This window comes from Drosophila obscura, unplaced genomic scaffold (genome assembly GCF_018151105.1).
Source record: "Drosophila obscura isolate BZ-5 IFL unplaced genomic scaffold, ASM1815110v1 contig_1, whole genome shotgun sequence".
Taxonomy (NCBI): domain Eukaryota; kingdom Metazoa; phylum Arthropoda; class Insecta; order Diptera; family Drosophilidae; genus Drosophila; species Drosophila obscura.
In genome coordinates this window covers 10,273,572-10,290,662 of record NW_024542679.1, presented here as the reverse complement: position 1 = coordinate 10,290,662, position 17,091 = coordinate 10,273,572, and the positions used below count along the sequence as shown (strand labels likewise).

Sequence of the window (17,091 nt, the reverse complement as noted above, 5' to 3'; positions counted from 1 at the left end):
GCCTGGTATCTCAGATTTGAATTTAACGGTTTCTGCCATTTGAGCGGTGGAAAGTGGAGGCAGAAAATGGGAAAAATGAGAGCGAAAAAAGAGAGCAACGAAATACAAAGAGAAACAAGAAAAAAAGAGAATTTTAAAAAAGCAACGACCTTCTGCTGATTTCTGTGCGCCTGGTATCTCAGATTTGAATTTAACGGTTTTCTGTCATCTGAGCGGTGGAAAGTGGTGGCAGAAAATGGGAAAAATTAGAGCGAAAAAAGAGAGCAACGAAATACAAAAAGAAACAAGAAAAAAAGAGAATTTAATAAAAGCAGCGACCTTCTGCTGATTTCTGTGCGCCTGGTATCTCAGATTTGAATTTAACGGTTTTCTGCCATTTGAGCGGTGGAAAGTGGAGGCAGAAAATGGGAAAAATGAGAGCGAAAAAAGAGAGCAACGAAATACAAAGAGCAACAAGAAAAAAAGAGAATTTAAAAAAAGCAATGACCTTCTGCTGATTTCTGTGCGCCTGGTATCTCAGATTTGAATTTAACGGTTTTCTGCCATTTGAGCGGTGGAAAGTGGAGGCAGAAAATGGGAAAAATGAGAGAAAAAAGAGAGCAACGAAATACAAAGAGAAACAAGAAAAAAGAGAATTTAAAAAAAGCAACGACCTTCTGCTGATTTCTGTGCGCCTGGTATCTCAGATTTGAATTTAACGGTTTTCTGCCATTTGAGCGGTGGAAAGTGGAGGCAGAAAATGGGAAAAATGAGAGCGAAAAAAGAGAGCTACGAATTTCAAAGAGAAACAAGAAAAAAAGAGAATTTAAAAAAAGCAACGACCTTCTGCTGATTTCTGTGCGAATGGTATCTCAGATTTGAATTTAACGGTTTTCTGCCATTTGAGCGGTGGAAAGTGGAGGCAGAAAATGGGAAAAATGAGAGCGAAAAAAGAGAGCAACGAAGTACAAAGAGAAACAAGAAAAAAAGAGAATTTAAAAAAAGCAACTACCTTCTGCTGATTTCTGTGCGCCTGGTATCTCAGATTTGAATTTAACGGTTTTCTGCCATTTGAGCGGTGGAAAGTGGAGGCAGAATGGGAAGAGAGCGAAAAAAGAGAGCAACGAAATACAAAGAGAGAAGAAAAAAAGAGAATTTAAAAAAGCAGCGACCTTCTGCTGATTTCTGTGCGCCTGGTATAACAGATTTGAATTTAACGGTTTTCTGCCATTTGAGCGGTGGAAAGTGAAGGCAGAAAATGAGAAAAATTAGAGCGAAAAAAGAGAGCAACGAAATACAAAGAGAGACAAGAAAAAAAGAGAATTTAAAAAAAGCAGCGACCTTCTGCTGATTTCTGTGCGCCTGGTATCACAGATTTGAATTTAACGGTTTTCTGCCATTTGAGCGGTGGAAAGTGCAGGCAGCTGACTGATATGAAACGAAAAATTCGAATTGCTCGCTTACTGTATGGTTGAGGTTTAGCTTTAAATTTAAATTGGAAAACAGTGGGTGGTGTCAGTGGTAATTGGTGTTTCACATCTTTAAAAAATTATTCCCACCCTTCTGTGGGAAAAGGCTATATGAGCATTTTTGCTGGCAGAGCACTACCACACGTGCAAATGAGATATTTCTCAGCTAACGCAAGTCCAACTTCGGGAAAGAACCAGCGATAGCGACGACTCTAGACTGGTGCTGAGTGGACAAGAAGTCCGCACATGATGCGTAAGACTATAAAACAAATATGTTCATCTACTTCAGCCACATCCTGTAAGTACGGACGGCTAGAAGCTCGGAAATATGTTCTTTTGCCTTTATAATATTTTCCTTAAATTGAAAAATACGTAGTTCATAACATATAATTGTCTTTTATTTTCTTCTAATTGGTAATTTGTATAATTATATTTCTATCTAATATATAAAAAGTGCATTAAAGTTCCATCTTTCATAACAATACTTCAAAGAGGCACATGGCGTTCTGGCTCACTGTTGGATCAAGACTTCTTACACTCAGCGCTTGTTCAACTCTATTTCCTGTTCTGCGCAGCTGCTTTCATCTACTTCAAAACCACTTAAATATAGAACGGATTCTGCAACCCCAAACTGTTGTAGTTTAAGAATTATCAGAAGTTGAGATAGCCAATGGATCGTCTTGATTTACTTTCTTTGCTTTCGTCGCATAGTTGGCGAGTTTCATAAGACGGTCATGTGCATATTGGAAGAATTTCTGCGAAGCCCTTTCGAAAACGGACTCTTCAAAATTGGGATATTTTTTTCTACTCGCACCTGTAAGAGCGGGGAACAAGAATTATTATTTAACAATAATTTTCCGCTTAAAATGAAATCTCACTTCGAATAGCTAGGGTAATGGAGAGGGGCCTAATGCACTTCTTTGTCGTGGTTCCCCTCCAGCAATATTTCTCCGCCAGCTCATCCACAAATAGTTTACGCCAACACATTCGAATGTATTTCTCGTAGTCGTTGGCATTCAAATTTTCAAATTCTTTGACCTAATGTAGAAAGTAATCAAAATATTAGCATTAAAATTGTACGAAAAGATATCAGTAATTTACTACTTACCATTCTTTTAAGATTCTCATCGTCTTGAAGTCTTTTCTCCAATGCTTCAAGCTCGGATCCTAGAGTAAATGGATTTAGCGGTATAACTTTTGTTGGCCACTGGCCACAGTCCGCACTGGATTCTCTTTTTGTGAGGGTACCATTCTGCAGTGCCTCCAGTTCATTGTCAATTTTGTCGAGCCTTGAGCAGATCTCCTCGTCCCTATCCTTCTGCCATTCCTCCATAGCCTTCTGTGCCTCTTGTATGCTTTTGAGACGGTCCAGGATTTCTTTAAATTTGAACAGGCATCTTAATGAATGGAAATACAAATAACAAAAAACTTACCCTTTAATACATTATTGTATAGCATGTTGTTGAGTGAAAGCAACTGTCCCAAGCCTGAATCAAAATCGGTGGCACCCCTCGGCTCAGTAACATTGAGATTATGCTGCATGCTTTCCGCAGAATGCTCTTGTTTGCTTTCAATTCGACGTTTTTTCCCAGTCAAAACCACCTCAAAGTCCGAGCCGGAACCATGCTTCAATGGGAAGTTACTGCCATTAATTTCCTCGCCGTTACTGTTCCAGTTTTGATGCTCGCTTTGATTTTTTTCATTTCCACGGGACGAGTTAATGCGGATTTTCCTTTTGGGAGGCATTTTCTTGATGCGCTAAAAGAAATCATCATTAATAAAAAATCGCCAAGCACACTAATTGACTATTTACCGAGGAAAGAACAGTGGACTCTTTACCTGAGGGAGCGGTGGTCAGACAAAGGGAAAGGAGGCTAAAGCGAGCAATAATCGAGCCTTTCGCCTTCGCTTTTAGCTCGCGTGCGCGAATGTACGCTGGCACGTCCTAGGAACAAACGTAAGTTGTACACTCTTTACCTGAGTGTACTATCCACGTATTCCAGGCTTCCCTATGACCATCTGCTGCCACTTATAAGTGGCATTCGTCGAATTTGAATAGTTTCTTGTGGAAAGAGGGGGGCGTGGCGTTTATCAACAAACCACTGTAGCTGCAACAGCTGTTCGCTCATCGATGGCCCAAATATCGATGGATGGTTTGCTGAGAATCGGTTAATCGGCCATCACTATTCTGTATACGAACGCCGCCGCCGCTTTGTTTGTTGCAGCGGTGCGTTTGAAGTTTTTTTTTAGCGTGCAACAAATTGTTTACCTTACCAGAGGAGGCTATCATTAGCTCACCAGCTCGAATCGCCGTTAGTCTTCGCCTTAGTCGGAATTCAGAATGTCAGGAACTATACTCGAGAACTTGAGCGGTCGGAAACTGTCCATATTGGTGGGCAGCCTGCTGCTGTGTCAAGTGCTGTGCTTCCTTCTGGGTGGGCTGTACGCGCCAGTACCCGCCGGACATACAAACGTCCTAGGCTCACTGTGCAGGGAAAACCATGCGCGTCAGAACGACACCAGCTTCTTTTTGTATTCGCGTGGCGAGGGAGCCTGCACCCAGGTTACGCGCGAGGAGGTGGAACAGGACTCGATGAAGCTGGCCAACCAGATTGTGCATGTTTTCCAGATGCCACTGCCGCGCGACAGTCGCGTACTGGACTACTCGCGCTGGCAACAGAATCTCATTGGCGTGCTGCAAGTGGAATTCGGATATGACTCCTCCTCGGAGTTGCGCGAACCCCCCAAAGAGCTGCAGTTGACGATCGACATGCGCCTGGCCTACCGCAACAAGGGTGATCCCGACCACGCGTGGAAACTGTACGCGCATGGCGTGGAGCATCGCTATCTGGATTGCATTGCCGCCCACATCGGTGCCTCGGAGACGCTCTACACCTGCGACATGATACCTCTCTTCGAGCTTGGGGCTCTGCATCACAGTTTCTATCTACTGAATCTGCGCTTCCCCCTGGACACGCCTAAGCAAATGAACCTCCAGTTTGGACACATGCACGACCTCACGCTGACTGCGATCCACCAGAACGGTGGCTTCACCCACGTCTGGCTCATGCTGAAGACCCTGCTCTTTCCCTTTGTGGTGGGCATCATGATCTGGTTCTGGCGCAGGGTTCATCTGCTGCAGAGATCGCCGGCCCTGCTGGAGTACATGCTCCTCTATCTCGGCGGCGCCCTGACATTCCTCAATTTGCCCTTGGAGTACCTGTCGCTCACCATTGAGATGCCATACATGCTCCTCTTGAGCGACATTCGCCAGGGCATCTTCTACGCCATGTTGCTCTCGTTCTGGCTGGTCTTTGCCGGGGAGCACATGCTGATACAAGACTCCCCCAACAAGTCGACCATCCGGTCGCGCTACTGGAAACACCTCTCGGCCGTCGTAGTTGGATGCATCTCGCTGTTCGTCTTCGACATTTCCGAACGTGGGGTGCAGCTGCGTAATCCATTTTACTCCATCTGGACGACTCCGCTGGGCGCCAAGGTGGCCATGAGCTTTATACTTCTTGCCGGAGTTTCGGCGGCCGTTTATTTTCTGTTTCTGTGCTACATGATCTCTAAGGTCTTCAAGAACATTGGCGACAAGCGCACCTCGTTGCCGTCCATGTCGCAGGCGCGTCGCCTTCACTACGAGGGTAAGTAACAGCAATTTACGAGATCTTATAGAAATAAAGTTAAAGAATGGAAATTATACATACAGGACTCATCTACCGCTTCAAATTCCTTATGCTGGCCACACTGCTCTGCGCCGCTCTAACCGTGACCGGCTTTATCATGGGCCAGATGGCAGAGGGCCAGTGGAAATGGAATGATGACGTCGAGATTCAGCTGACCTCGGCCTTCTTGACCGGCGTATACGGCATGTGGAACATCTACATCTTTGCCCTGCTCATTTTATACGCTCCCAGCCACAAGCAGTGGCCGACAATGCATCACAGCGACGAGACCACGCAGTCAAATGAAAATATCGTGGCATCAGCGGCCAGCGAGGAAATTGAGTTCAGCAACCTGCCCTCCGACTCCAACCCCAGTGAGATATCCTCGCTTACCTCCTTCACGCGCAAGGTGGCCTTTGAATAGGGGCTCGCAAGCGCGAAAAAGAATATTTATTGAGTTGTGTGCCAAACTAAGATGACAATTTGGCATTGGCTTTGGCCCGCAGCTGTAACGCTCAAAGTGTGTGTAACGCTCAGTTTATTAGATTAGCAGTAGAGAGTGTAGCATTTCTTGCCCAGTTTCGCACTTAACAATCTGATCAGCATTATTAATTAACTATATCATTATCATTACCAGATAGATTTCGGTAGACATTCTCAGCATGCTCAAAGTGTTTTCCAATCGATAAATGTTAAATGTATTCTTTGTGTTTGCCTCGGCAGTCAGTATTATCTTTTGAGTCCAATTTAATAGCCTGTAAGATTTTATATTCATATGTATTTATCAGATAATATTTACGGGCGCATGCCGCCCCAATTTTATATTTATATATACATACCACACCATACCTATGCGTAGAATTCTTCCCCATTTTTTGTAACTGAAAACGTAGAGCAATTTCTTACTCAAGTAGCGATGCAACGAATAAAAAGCAATATTAAAAATGACAAGGGGTTTCAAGTTTAATAAATGCTTAAACACCCTGCACTATGCAGCTGTGAATCTTCCTTTATCGCCATCGGATCGAAATTTCGGGAATGGTGTAGAATATGGGGTCTACCAAATGATTCTCTGCGGTGTGCTGTAGTCCTGCCAGTAGAACTCTTTGGTGAAGTACACATAGAATGTAGCTACATTCAGAAGCAAATGTGCGCCCAGCTCCAGCCACTCCGAGTAGCCCTTGCGTGTGTGCCGCGTGTTCAGCCGAAAAAGGATGTAGGGCACTAGAAAGTATCGTAGCTCGAGGAGTCGCTGGAAGCACAGAACCAGCACAAGGCTGAGGGGAAACATCAGCTTAAAGCTGTCGGACATGTGACGCAGCCCGCAGTAGAGCACTGTCATGGCGAACAGATAGGCAGGCGCCATGGCATAGCGGAACCACCAGAACCGACCATACAGGCGGCTCCACACATAGAAAGTGTAGTGACGATTATCGGCCAACAGGTACGGATGCACAACCGTGTTCAGGTGGATCACCGTAAGTATTAAGAACAGAGCCAGAAGGGCGGGGATTCTGTTGCGCCGAAGCATCTCCACCGCGGGACGAAGCTGGCGTAGTGTGTTGGATACGGCAAAGATAGCGGCAAATATGGCAAAGTAGAAGATTTGCGGCAGATTTAGGGAGGCCTCGTGCGCGCTCTTGTCACCCACAACAATCGCACCGTTGATGCAAAGGAATCCAACGAAGGGCAGTATGACGGATATGTAGAAGCAGCACTTGGCCAAAATGCTCAATATACAACTGAACAGCAATTGTGGACTGCCTAATAGCTGCAGCCACATCTGCAAGGGACGAGAATATCTAGTTAGCGGAAATATCTATACGCGGTGCTACTTACATCCGCTCCTAGCAGTCGGATCTGTCCCTTGTGCACTGCACGCCTCTTGGCGCACTGCTCGACCAGTGTGTCCAGCACAGTCATTCCGGTGCCCATGCAAACCCACACAATGTTCGTTTGCCGCATCAGCACACTGGCAGCTCCGAAGACAGCTGCGGGTAGGTGCGCGTCATGCTGCCAGAAGTGGTAGAACATAAGCACCATGGTCAGCGACAGGGTGTCCGTGTAATACAGATGACTGAAAAAGTATAGTGGCGGCAACACCGATAGGGTTATTGCCTCGTGTGCTGCATAGGAATTGCCACCTGTGCCGGCCAACGTTCGACGCCGGATCCTGTAGAGCAGCATTATGTTGATGCCCGCACCGATAAGACTCAGCAGGCGTAGGCCCGTCACAGTGCAGTAGTTGAATGGGTTCAAGACGAGGGCAATCAGATATAGGCCGGGAAACGTAGTTATCTTCGGGTCCCACTGAAAATGAGAGTGACTCAATGAGTACGCTTGTAGCCCACTATTCTCGGTCCCACACCTACCACGTCAAACTGCTTTCGACAAAAAGCCAGGCCCTGTGGAATGTGAAACTCCTCATCGATGATGTAGTTGGAAGTACCGTTGACACGCAGAAACAGAGGCAGCGAATACATCACAAAGCCCATGGGCAGGACCAGTTTCCAGGACCCGCTCATGAATTTGTTTCCAAATAGCCTTTTGTTTATTTGTTTGTTTTTTTTTTGGACCGGGTTGACCGCGGATTTATCGATAAAATATACTGCCTAGAGGTGTCAAACCATCGAGGGCACTATCGATAGTATCGATATTTTACTGCTAGTCTCTACTATCGACAGTTTTGCGACTATCATGATATTATCGAGCTACAGTCGTTGCGCTTTTTGATATGTTTGGATTGGCTGCTATAAAATACGAAGCCAATTTTGCAAACAAATCGACAGGTGGCATCTAATTTTTACAATGGACAAGTTCCTAAAAGGTTTCAATGGTTTTTTTAATAATTATTAGAGCTATCACGATAGTATCGACTGTTTTTTCAAAACATTCGACGTTGATATTCCTCGATATTGATATTCAGTTTAATATTACTAGCTAGTTGGCCCTCTCAGGCCTAAAAAAATAATTTCATCCGATAGATACATAAATTTTCTGCAAGATTGGCAAGTTTTCAGAAGTCCCTTTTATTGGATTATTTACATATTAAGGTTTCAAACTAAAACAACATAAAACGAATGTGACTTTTTTTTGGCGTTGCCAGACTCGTGCAATTAGTAGTTCCTGCGGGCTGCCACACCATGTTATTTTGTGATATGAAATTCGTCAATTTTGATATTCCGTTTAATATTACTAGATAGTTGGCCCTCTCAGCCCTAAAAAAATAATATTATCCAATTCCTTAATGAATTTTTTTTAGGATTGGCTAGTTTTCAGAGTTCTTTTTCATTGAATTGTTTACATAATAAGGTTCAAACAAAACCGGCCAAAGCATAAAACTTAAATGTTGACTAAATGTGACGTCATTGTTGCTGGTAAACCAAGTTTCTTCTATGCGTATGGACTTTTATATACCTTATTTTCATTAATTAATGTTAAATAAACCGAAATATAGCTTTTATCAAAATATACCGTAAATTTACCGAGGAAATTACATATAATCCGCGCACTTGAATATTGCACTCCTCCCTGACAAAAGCTCGCCGCCATGCTACTAGCTCAGTTTCATACCGGCCAGCCCCTGGCTCAATGCAAATTGTAGGCGCCATGTTTAAATGAGCTGTGTGTGTGATTATCGGATGAAGTTATGATATAATATATTATGTACTCCATATATTATTATATCGAAGAGCGCTATCCATATCTATAACTTCCAAAATAATATCAAAATTATCCACAACGCGTTGGAACCACAAATTAAACCATTGCTTCGGCCATTTCTGTTAATAGAATAATTATTTATTTTCAACAGGGGATATTTTTCAAAATAGATCATTTAAAAGTGTGTAATAGATATATACTCTGTCTGTAAATACATTTAATTAAATGCTCAGGTTGATTGATATTCTCAGGTGGTTAGTTCGAAACAACATTATAATCGTTACTCTACGAGATAGAAGACACTTTCATTATATCATGCATCTCTCTTTGCATTGGGACAATTTCAAACTGTCCTTCGATGGCACAAAATCCAAATGCAGTGGGGGTAGGGGGGCTTAAGAGGATAAGAGAGTGGAGTGCCAGGAATGCGGAATGCAAATGTTGAAAATAGAATAAATCATTCTAAGAAATCCGTGTGTGGACCGTGAGTACTTACGAGTAATAATATTAAAATAAATGTAGTTTATGTAATAACATAACAGCATTCGCCTGCTACAATTGGAATACAAATACAAATTGGTATCATAAATATATAATCGTTTCTGGTTTTGCTCTGCTCTCTACATATTTCATCGTGTTCTGTTCTCAAAATGTCATAATTAAACCTGAACTAGACCCAAATCAAAGAGGATTCAATGCCAAAACTACGGAAGGTAGCCGCAGCGGAAGATGTTGGCTTTTGGTTTTGGCTTTATTGCGGAATGTCTGAGAGTGGAGATGGGTGGACGTGACGGGGTGGACTGATGCTGACACAGATCCGATCCGCAGATCTACATGTGCCTGGTGTTGCCAAAGTTGATGCCCGACTGGGTGGCGCCCTTGTTGGAGCCATACTGCAGGGAGATGACATTCTGGCCGGCGCGCAGCTGCTCGTCGCTGAAGTTGCGCACATTCTTGTCAGCCTCCTTGGGTCCGATCGAGGGCTTGTTGAAGTTGGATGCCTACGGCAGATAAGAGATCGTCATCAGCATTATCTTGTGAATATTTTCAGCGATGATTGCACTCACCTTGCGACCCAGCGACTGCAGGCAGATAACCACAGAGTTCAGATTCTGGCGCTCCCAGAGATCAACGCTCTGGAAAGTCTCCTGGGTGGGGACGCCAAAGTTCTTGGCACACGCCAAGAAGGCCGAGATGTTCTCCATGCACTTGAAGGCCATTTTGCTCTCGTTCACCTTCTTGATGGAGCCCGGCTGCAGGGCGTTGGCCAGTTTGCACAGGATCACGCCATCCTTGAGCACTTCGAAGAAGTTGTCCGTGTCGCCGGAAGTGTTGATGGGCTCAGCGGTCACCGACTTGATCCACTCCAGGGATTCCTGGGCCAGCTCCTCGCTGTACTTTGAGTTGATCTGCAATCAGGATAAGTAGGGGGGAAGACCTCTGATTAGATTTTTTGTCAATTCTCCGAGAGACGAGTACCTTGGACTGGTACATGGCTGCTGCAAATCCCTCTCTTTCAGGGGGACTTTCTAGACTGGAGCACCAAATCGCGAGTCAAATCATGTTCAGACCCTGACAATATATCTCTAGCTCTAACGGTTGGGTTATTTCCCCTTCTACTATCTCAGGCAATATCGGTGATAAGGGAGTTATCATTAATTGGCTATAAACATTCACCTTTCCCTGTCTGGCACTCGTGACATTTCGCCGGTTATATTTCAAGTTGCGATAAGGATAAGATTGCACTTCGCTTACACTCTCTCTCTCTCTCTCCCGACTGGGAGTGTCATTGAATGGGTGCTACCTTGCTCAAATTATAAAAGTCAGTCACGTTCACATGTTCTCAAACCAATATACAGTATACGTATGCGTATACTATAGATACAACCATATTTGCGAATGCTGATCGATAGCTTTGACTGGGAGCGGAGCCTGTTTTATCCGACTGTCTTGACCATATTTGGCCTTAAGGTTGCCGGCCGCTTGGGCGTCCTTCGCACCGATTTTGGCCATAGAGCGAGCTCTGAGAGTGTGGCCCACCACTTGTTGAGCATATGGCCCCCATTCAAAGCGGAGCAACACTTTTGAATCACTCCATTTCCAACCGCAGCAACCAAAAATCAAAAACCAAAACCATCCCCAGCGCACACAAACCGCAAAAACGTTGCGTGTCGTGTTACAATTTAGCTTCAGCCAATAAAAATCAAAATCCGAATCGGATTCAAAATGCTTAACAAACTTTAGGTCACCCCACCCACTCCTAATCATTATTAGTTTTATTTGATTAAATTGTAGTTTCTGTCGCTAACAGATTTCAGATTATCAGCAAATTTTTATCAAAGTGAACGGAGGAATACATACATACATGCACACACACACTATATATACAGACATATTGAGTGTACACTCGTAAAATATATATGGACAAACGTACTTTACTTCCACTAGAATGTGTGATTTGGTTGTGACGGGCAAGTCTATTAAAATGAATGATCTCAGAAAACAAATGGAACGATTGTCGCCAATTGAGTTGTATTGTGGCTTGTGGGTCCGGGTCTCGGGTCCCACCACTCTCCGTCATTCAGCTCCAATCTGCACTCCTTATCGCTGTCCCCCTGGGAAATGCAAGCAAACCCATAAATTGCCTGAGCTATAGAAGGGGGGCTGTAGACTGTTATAATTAAGCGAATCACAGAGGCTTTCCCTGGATTTGTGTACTTAATAAAGGTGAATGCACTGCACTAAATAACTCTATCTCTCTCTCTCTCTCTCTACCTATATATATATATCGTTCCCTCTCCCTTTCACAACGGTAGTCATCCGACTTTATGAGCATTATTAACGACTGATCCATGATTAAGATATGCAGAAAAAGAATCCCAGTGGCTTTACCACAGAATCAATATGCAAATCAACTGGAGATGACTCTATCAGAAAAGCTGACTGACGGATTTCTCTTTCAATTATTAAACGGCCATCACAGTGGGCTATCCATAATTGCAAATGAGCGGCATTAGTTCCTTCCCACTGTTTCGCAAATTGGAATAACGGTCCAACAGCAGAGGTCAGCTCATTAGAACCCGTTGCCAGCCCAGCACTTATCTTATGCCAAAAACAAAGCCACATGAAATGGAACCAAATAACAGAATCATCCATCATTGGGGGACAGATGGAGTAAGAGACAGAGAGAGAGAGAGAGGAAAAGTCTCGAGAAGCGTGAGACAATTAATAAAAATGATTTTGATTGACATTCTCTTCAAGAATCTGGCCCCAGCCACAACATGATCATAACTCTGGAAGCTACCCGAACGCCGATGATGATGATTATGATGATGGCAGATAAATTGACACCCTCCAGGCAGATGAATAAATTTCGTTTGGGCATAAATATGTAGATGGGATTCTACGGCCTGGCCTGCCTGTCTCTCTATAGCTAATCGTAAATAAAAAGCCGTTAAGAAACTAATGAATGCCGAACATTTCTTACACGTTTTCGACAGTTGGTGGTCCCAGCAGAATCGCACAGCTCCTAAAGCTGAAAAATGTTTTGAGAATAGCAAAATTATTTCTGCTTTCTGCTAAGTTACGAGTATTGTTGCTTCTTCAGTCGCATATATTTTTAGCGCTGTTTTAATGAGTCAGCAGCAAGCAGCAAGCAGCAGTCGGAAAGCTCGGAGCCAGCATTTCATTTGTTTTATTATTTTTTTGTTTAGTTTTGCTAGCTACGTATAGCTACATATGAGGTCGTCTTGAAATTCAACGACAATCGAATGCCGGCGCAAAAGTACAGCAAATAATATATACTATATAAGGAATAATGTGAGTGTATTGTATGGGCTATGGTATACGTATACGAGTAGAAACATATGTACAGCTGGCCAGAACGTGCCGCCTTATCGTTTGTTATGGGCATTCCAGGGCCTTCTAGAGATTGCAAAATAATTTTGAAACCGAAACTTCAAGTTTTGTTTTTGTCAATGTTTTCCGTTAGAAATGGCATCAGCTGATAGCGGTACAGCCGGAAAGGCCACACTTATCCCATCCCAAACGTAGCCCAACTGGCCTGACCATGGATGGAACTTCTGCCTTTTTTTTTTTGGGTCTATGGGTCAGTTTTGATGAATTAACCACGATTACGTACAATTACCCAACAGCGTGACAATGAAATGCTCACAAGAACCTAATTAATTCTCATGCTTATGATGTGTGTAGTTATTGTCTGTGGGAAGAGGAAGCCCACAGAGGCGCAGCCCCTCTTCAAGTACGTTCTGGGTGGATGGCATTCCACACGCAACGCGAATTAGTGACCCTTCAAGGCGACTCTGGGTCGGGGCTGGGCCAGGCCTGAGCCTGGGTCTGGGTCTGGCTTTTAGTTAAATTAAAATTGAAGGGGCTCTTGTCTTTTGGCTTCCCGCATATTCACGCTTACTTTCCAAAATAAAATAAAAACTGTGGGCCAGCAAAAAACTCTCCATTGAGCTAAATTAAACCTGTCTTACTGCCAACGCAATATGATTCCCATCCCACACCTACGTTACTTGAAAAGTGAAAATATTTCGGGGAGAAACTACTCTCGTACGTGTACGAGAATGCATGATTCAGACAGTGAGTGAATATCTCTCCTCTCCCTCCACAATATTCTATTCCAGGGTTCTGACTTCATAGTCCCAACTCTGACGGAAGTTTCCGCTCTGCAAACAGAAACAAATGTCTGCACATTTTTCCCCCAAAAAAATCAAAAATAAAACCAAAAACTAAAAACAAGAGGAGATGGAGATCCAGTCGAAAGACTGATGATCATTGCATAATAATCCATTGTAGGATATGAGAGACAGGGGCACGTAATGCCTGGCCTGGCCGTGCCTGGCTGATGGCTTTTTGAAGCCAGCGATCGTTGCGTTGAGTCGATGATGTCATGCTGTGGCTTTGGCTTTGGCTTTGCTTTGGCTCAGCACCGGCCCCATCAATTTGAACTTTGGCAATATTTCAGCAAAGATGACGATGATTATAGCTAAATTTGTGTATATGCCCCATCTAAAAGGGAATCACTCAGAGTTTGACGCATCACTAGACAAACACATACTCGGCGTACACTCTACTCTGCCATTACGTAAGCTGCGAAATTCGAAAATATTTTGTATCGACCAAATGACAGATCTGGCGGCGATTATTCACCCGATTCCGATTTTATTTAATTTCCCTTTCTTTAGCGATGTGTCATGTGATCCATGACAGTTGCTGACTGACCAATATCTGGGCAGACACAGATACCACTCGACTAGTGAATAAACGTAATTTCGACTGTGAAAACATCAACGAAATTCCCCCTAAATGTAACGAGGTCAATTATATGATATGCTTTTTTTGAAAAAATACTCTCAAGTTTTAAGCCAAATTCGAGTGCGGGCCCCATAAAGAGAACTCTTATTATTATAATGTTGTTGTTTGAGGGGGGTGGGGGGTTTTGTCTTTTATTTGGTTGGTGGTGGAGTTTCACCGGAAATCCAAACAACATTTGATTTATGATAAAAAACTGTTGTTGACTCCCTCGTCTCTACTGTTTATGGCTTATCTAAAAATGACGGTGTCTGTCTGACGGTGTTGGGTGGGTACAAGTACAAGTACAAACGTGTATGTGGGCCAACTGTTAAGGAGCTGTGAGGCCCCACCGACAAGTTCCATTTACTGATACCGATAGAAGAGACCTGTACATGGATGGATATGTTGCGTGCTGCGGATGTACAAATGTGTGGGGTACTGGGATTCGAAATCGGATTCTTGGCTGCCTGGCTGCCAAATGCGGCCCAGGTGATTAGTACGTGGCTAATGCTTAAATGGCTGGAAAACATCAGCAGCAGTAGCAGCAGCGAAAGCAGAGGGGAAATGGTTAACAAGAAAACGACTAATTAACGCGCTTCTGGGAAGGGTTGCAAGGGTTCTGTTCTGTTTTGCTCTCCCATTGACAGTCGAAAGGGGCTGCAGCAGTACCCATGCCTTGCCCGAAATTTGAGAATGCCAGAAAAGTATACGATACATATAGATACAGATACAGCTGTAGCTTTCCGATATACTCGTATGAGTATGTACATATGTATGATGTACCTTCACATATATAGAATTTTTGTTTTCTTACTGTTGTTTGTTCATGTCACATACTTTTTAAGTGCTCGACGACCAGCCCGACGCATATGTATTGGTATTGGTATTGGTGTGTGTTTTCCATGGCGTTCATAGAAAGGTGCTCCTATCGCTTTTCGCCCCTCCTGCCCAACAGCCAAGCCAGATACCGGCAACGCATTCAACGTCTACATTTCAAAGAGTCGCTTCAAAGCCCAATATGATCAAAGTCGAAACGAGGCAGGAGACGGACAAGAGAGCCAGCTGGCTCTTGAGGATGACATCATCGCCTCTGGCTCCTGTGGATTGGAGAGCCGAGCCGGCAGCCATTTGATCGCGATTTGAAGCTGAGACGACGACAGCTAGCCTGCATGCCAGGCGGAACGAGTGTATACACTGCCTCTCCCTATACTCTCTACTGTCATGTTGAAGATCTTCCTCTCTTTATATCCAAAACTCTCCCAGCAAAGCTATTCTCTGTTCAGTAAAGGTACACCTGAGGGTTGGGACCCAAGGGGCTAGCAAACCTGTTGAATCTTGGCATATTTCCAGAAGGGTATTCAAAACATCGACTGTCAAAAGCCACAGCATTTATTTTGTTTTTTTGTGAAATGTTGTAACTATAGTGTCTTTTTGTTTTTGTTGTTGCTGTCGGACTGCACTTAATCCCCTTTGCCGGGCGACATATACAATTTCACTTTGGCTTGGGCACGGCGCGGCTTGAATTGCGTAACTGTCGAAGGGTACTACGAAAATGTACCCCCCACATTCCAGTGGAAAAGTGCATATGTCAGAGGGTGGACTGAATGGTGTGTGTGTATGTAATACAAAGTGCTGTAAATAGGCGGAACTAATGCTGTCAATTTAGTCAAGGAAGCTAAATCTAACTGCAAACAACGGAACAGAACTGTAGAGCAGAGAGATCTTCCATAGATCTATTAGAAAAGCATTCATTAAATAAATTTCAGAATAACTGTCTCTTAAAACAGCTTTCCATGGGGTGGCGGGGGGTGCATGGGATTCAAATGAAATAATTCGCGCACTTGAAAACTGTACTCAAATGAAATAATTCCCGCACTTGAAAGCTGTTTTAGAAATCATCATAAATTAGGCATGCATCACACACACAACCGTACGCGTGCGCGTACACCCATGGACAAGACGGAGCACCATTTCTCACATACCACATTTATTATCCAAGCCCCAAGCTTACTTATCAACGGAATGAGGTCATTCCTTGTTAGACCGAATTCCATTTTTAGTTAATTTTGCTGGCTTTTGGCGCGAGGCAGATAAAACTCGGCGTCGAATCGCCAAATAAAGTCAATGCAGCAGAGCAGCAGCCTCCAAAGTAACAAACACACAACCCCACCCCACAGCCCCACAGCATGTAGAGCCTCAGCTTCAGTTTTTCGGCAATTTGTTTACTCTGCTGTTTTTGTTGTTTGTTGTAGTACTTTACTTACTTTGCGTTGGGCCTCGGCGGCAAAACCAGACTTGGGTGCACGGTTGGACGACATGTTGATGCTGAAGAAACGGGTTTGCGGGTTTGCAGGGAGCCTGGCTTAAAATGCTGGTCGAAATGTAGGTTGGTGGTGTGTTGGCCTGGCTTGGGTTATATCGCTATTCAGTATGCACAACAACGCTACGATGCACTGTCCACTCAAAAGGCCAAATGGAACGGTTATCACGGAAAACGGAACGTTAAGACGAAAAACAGAAAGGCACGACCGTGTTCAGAAAGAGTTCAGAGCGTTTTACTTGGATTCTAGCAACTCTTATCTTTGTAATGTTGGTCTTTCAAATTCAAGCAGAGCTTTCAAAAGCTTTCCCGCTCAGAGAGCGAAATGCTCAATTTTGCGTTATAACTAGCTTTGCTTCTCTTTTAACTCTCTCACCATATTATATTCATCAGCTGTTTTGGCCGTGATGATGTCATAGATGACTGTTTAACGGTTAATTATATTTAAACAAGGGACAAGCCAAGCCACAAAGGAAAAACAATGTTCACTTTTACTGGAATTTATAGTGCAAGAGATTAGATAGTAATCACTCTCTCTTTTGGTCTATTTTCCTGGTTCCTATGGCTTATCACCAGCACTGTTTCAGCATTCCATGTTCATGACCATAGGATTTTCAGGGACTTTTCTGGCAGCGAACAAGGCTAATGATACGGGATGGAGCAACTCATT

The 17,091-nt window shown here is 43.8% G+C and overlaps 4 protein-coding genes across 7 annotated transcripts; 1 reads left to right on the top strand and 3 right to left on the bottom strand.

The window, feature by feature from the left end:
- Positions 1 to 1,848: 1,848 nt before the first annotated feature.
- On the bottom strand, positions 1,849 to 3,568 carry LOC111072683. Of its 2 annotated transcripts, none has more exons than XM_022364691.2 (5): positions 3,262 to 3,568; positions 2,882 to 3,206; positions 2,557 to 2,825; positions 2,327 to 2,486; positions 1,849 to 2,262 (listed from the first exon to the last, which is right to left on the bottom strand). In XM_022364691.2, the coding sequence occupies exons 2-5, from the start codon at positions 3,192 to 3,194 to the stop codon at positions 2,090 to 2,092; spliced, it is 915 nt and encodes a 304-aa protein (XP_022220383.2). In that variant the 5' UTR covers positions 3,195 to 3,206; positions 3,262 to 3,568; the 3' UTR covers positions 1,849 to 2,089. The 2 variants fall into 2 exon arrangements, with proteins under 2 accessions (XP_022220383.2, XP_022220384.2); XM_022364692.2 differs by having other exon boundaries at positions 3,288 to 3,568.
- A 66-nt stretch (positions 3,569 to 3,634) lies between these two features.
- LOC111072681 (protein wntless) lies at positions 3,635 to 6,066 on the top strand. Its single transcript, XM_022364689.2, has 2 exons — positions 3,635 to 5,098; positions 5,164 to 6,066. The coding sequence occupies exons 1-2, from the start codon at positions 3,790 to 3,792 to the stop codon at positions 5,541 to 5,543; spliced, it is 1,689 nt and encodes a 562-aa protein (XP_022220381.2). The 5' UTR covers positions 3,635 to 3,789; the 3' UTR covers positions 5,544 to 6,066.
- On the bottom strand, positions 5,621 to 7,668 carry LOC111072682 (putative Dol-P-Glc:Glc(2)Man(9)GlcNAc(2)-PP-Dol alpha-1,2-glucosyltransferase). 2 transcript variants are annotated; one of them, XR_005967699.1, is made up of 4 exons: positions 7,492 to 7,668; positions 6,959 to 7,429; positions 5,959 to 6,902; positions 5,621 to 5,874 (listed from the first exon to the last, which is right to left on the bottom strand). XR_005967699.1 is itself a non-coding variant. In XM_022364690.2 (3 exons), the coding sequence occupies exons 1-3, from the start codon at positions 7,642 to 7,644 to the stop codon at positions 6,177 to 6,179; spliced, it is 1,350 nt and encodes a 449-aa protein (XP_022220382.2). In that variant the 5' UTR covers positions 7,645 to 7,668; the 3' UTR covers positions 5,946 to 6,176. The 2 variants fall into 2 exon arrangements, 1 of the variants encoding a protein (XP_022220382.2); XM_022364690.2 differs by lacking the exon at positions 5,621 to 5,874 and having other exon boundaries at positions 5,946 to 6,902.
- A 1,690-nt stretch (positions 7,669 to 9,358) lies between these two features.
- Positions 9,359 to 16,675, bottom strand: LOC111072707 (myophilin). Of its 2 annotated transcripts, none has more exons than XM_022364720.2 (3): positions 16,366 to 16,675; positions 9,850 to 10,191; positions 9,359 to 9,783 (listed from the first exon to the last, which is right to left on the bottom strand). In XM_022364720.2, exons 1-3 carry the CDS (start codon positions 16,417 to 16,419, stop codon positions 9,613 to 9,615), a joined length of 567 nt encoding a protein of 188 aa, XP_022220412.1. In that variant the 5' UTR covers positions 16,420 to 16,675; the 3' UTR covers positions 9,359 to 9,612. The 2 variants fall into 2 exon arrangements, with proteins under 2 accessions (XP_022220412.1, XP_022220413.1); XM_022364721.2 differs by lacking the exon at positions 16,366 to 16,675 and adding an exon at positions 10,262 to 10,364.
- Between the last annotated feature and the right edge of the window lie 416 nt (positions 16,676 to 17,091).

Coding starts and splice junctions, on each gene's coding strand:
- LOC111072683 (XM_022364691.2), bottom strand. CDS start 3,194: ATGCCTCCCAAAAGGAAAATCCGCATTAACTCGTCCCGTGGAAATGAA. Junction 2,826..2,881: donor ATACAATAATGTATTAAAGG/GTAAGTTTTTTG, acceptor TCAAATTTAAAG/AAATCCTGGACCGTCTCAAA. Junction 2,487..2,556: donor ATGAGAATCTTAAAAGAATG/GTAAGTAGTAAA, acceptor TTTCTACATTAG/GTCAAAGAATTTGAAAATTT.
- LOC111072681 (XM_022364689.2), top strand. CDS start 3,790: ATGTCAGGAACTATACTCGAGAACTTGAGCGGTCGGAAACTGTCCATA. Junction 5,099..5,163: donor GCGTCGCCTTCACTACGAGG/GTAAGTAACAGC, acceptor TTATACATACAG/GACTCATCTACCGCTTCAAA.
- LOC111072682 (XM_022364690.2), bottom strand. CDS start 7,644: ATGAGCGGGTCCTGGAAACTGGTCCTGCCCATGGGCTTTGTGATGTAT. Junction 7,430..7,491: donor GTCGAAAGCAGTTTGACGTG/GTAGGTGTGGGA, acceptor TCTCATTTTCAG/TGGGACCCGAAGATAACTAC. Junction 6,903..6,958: donor TCCGACTGCTAGGAGCGGAT/GTAAGTAGCACC, acceptor CGTCCCTTGCAG/ATGTGGCTGCAGCTATTAGG.
- LOC111072707 (XM_022364720.2), bottom strand. CDS start 16,419: ATGTCGTCCAACCGTGCACCCAAGTCTGGTTTTGCCGCCGAGGCCCAA. Junction 10,192..16,365: donor CCGCCGAGGCCCAACGCAAA/GTAAGTAAAGTA, acceptor TCCTGATTGCAG/ATCAACTCAAAGTACAGCGA. Junction 9,784..9,849: donor TGCAGTCGCTGGGTCGCAAG/GTGAGTGCAATC, acceptor TATCTGCCGTAG/GCATCCAACTTCAACAAGCC.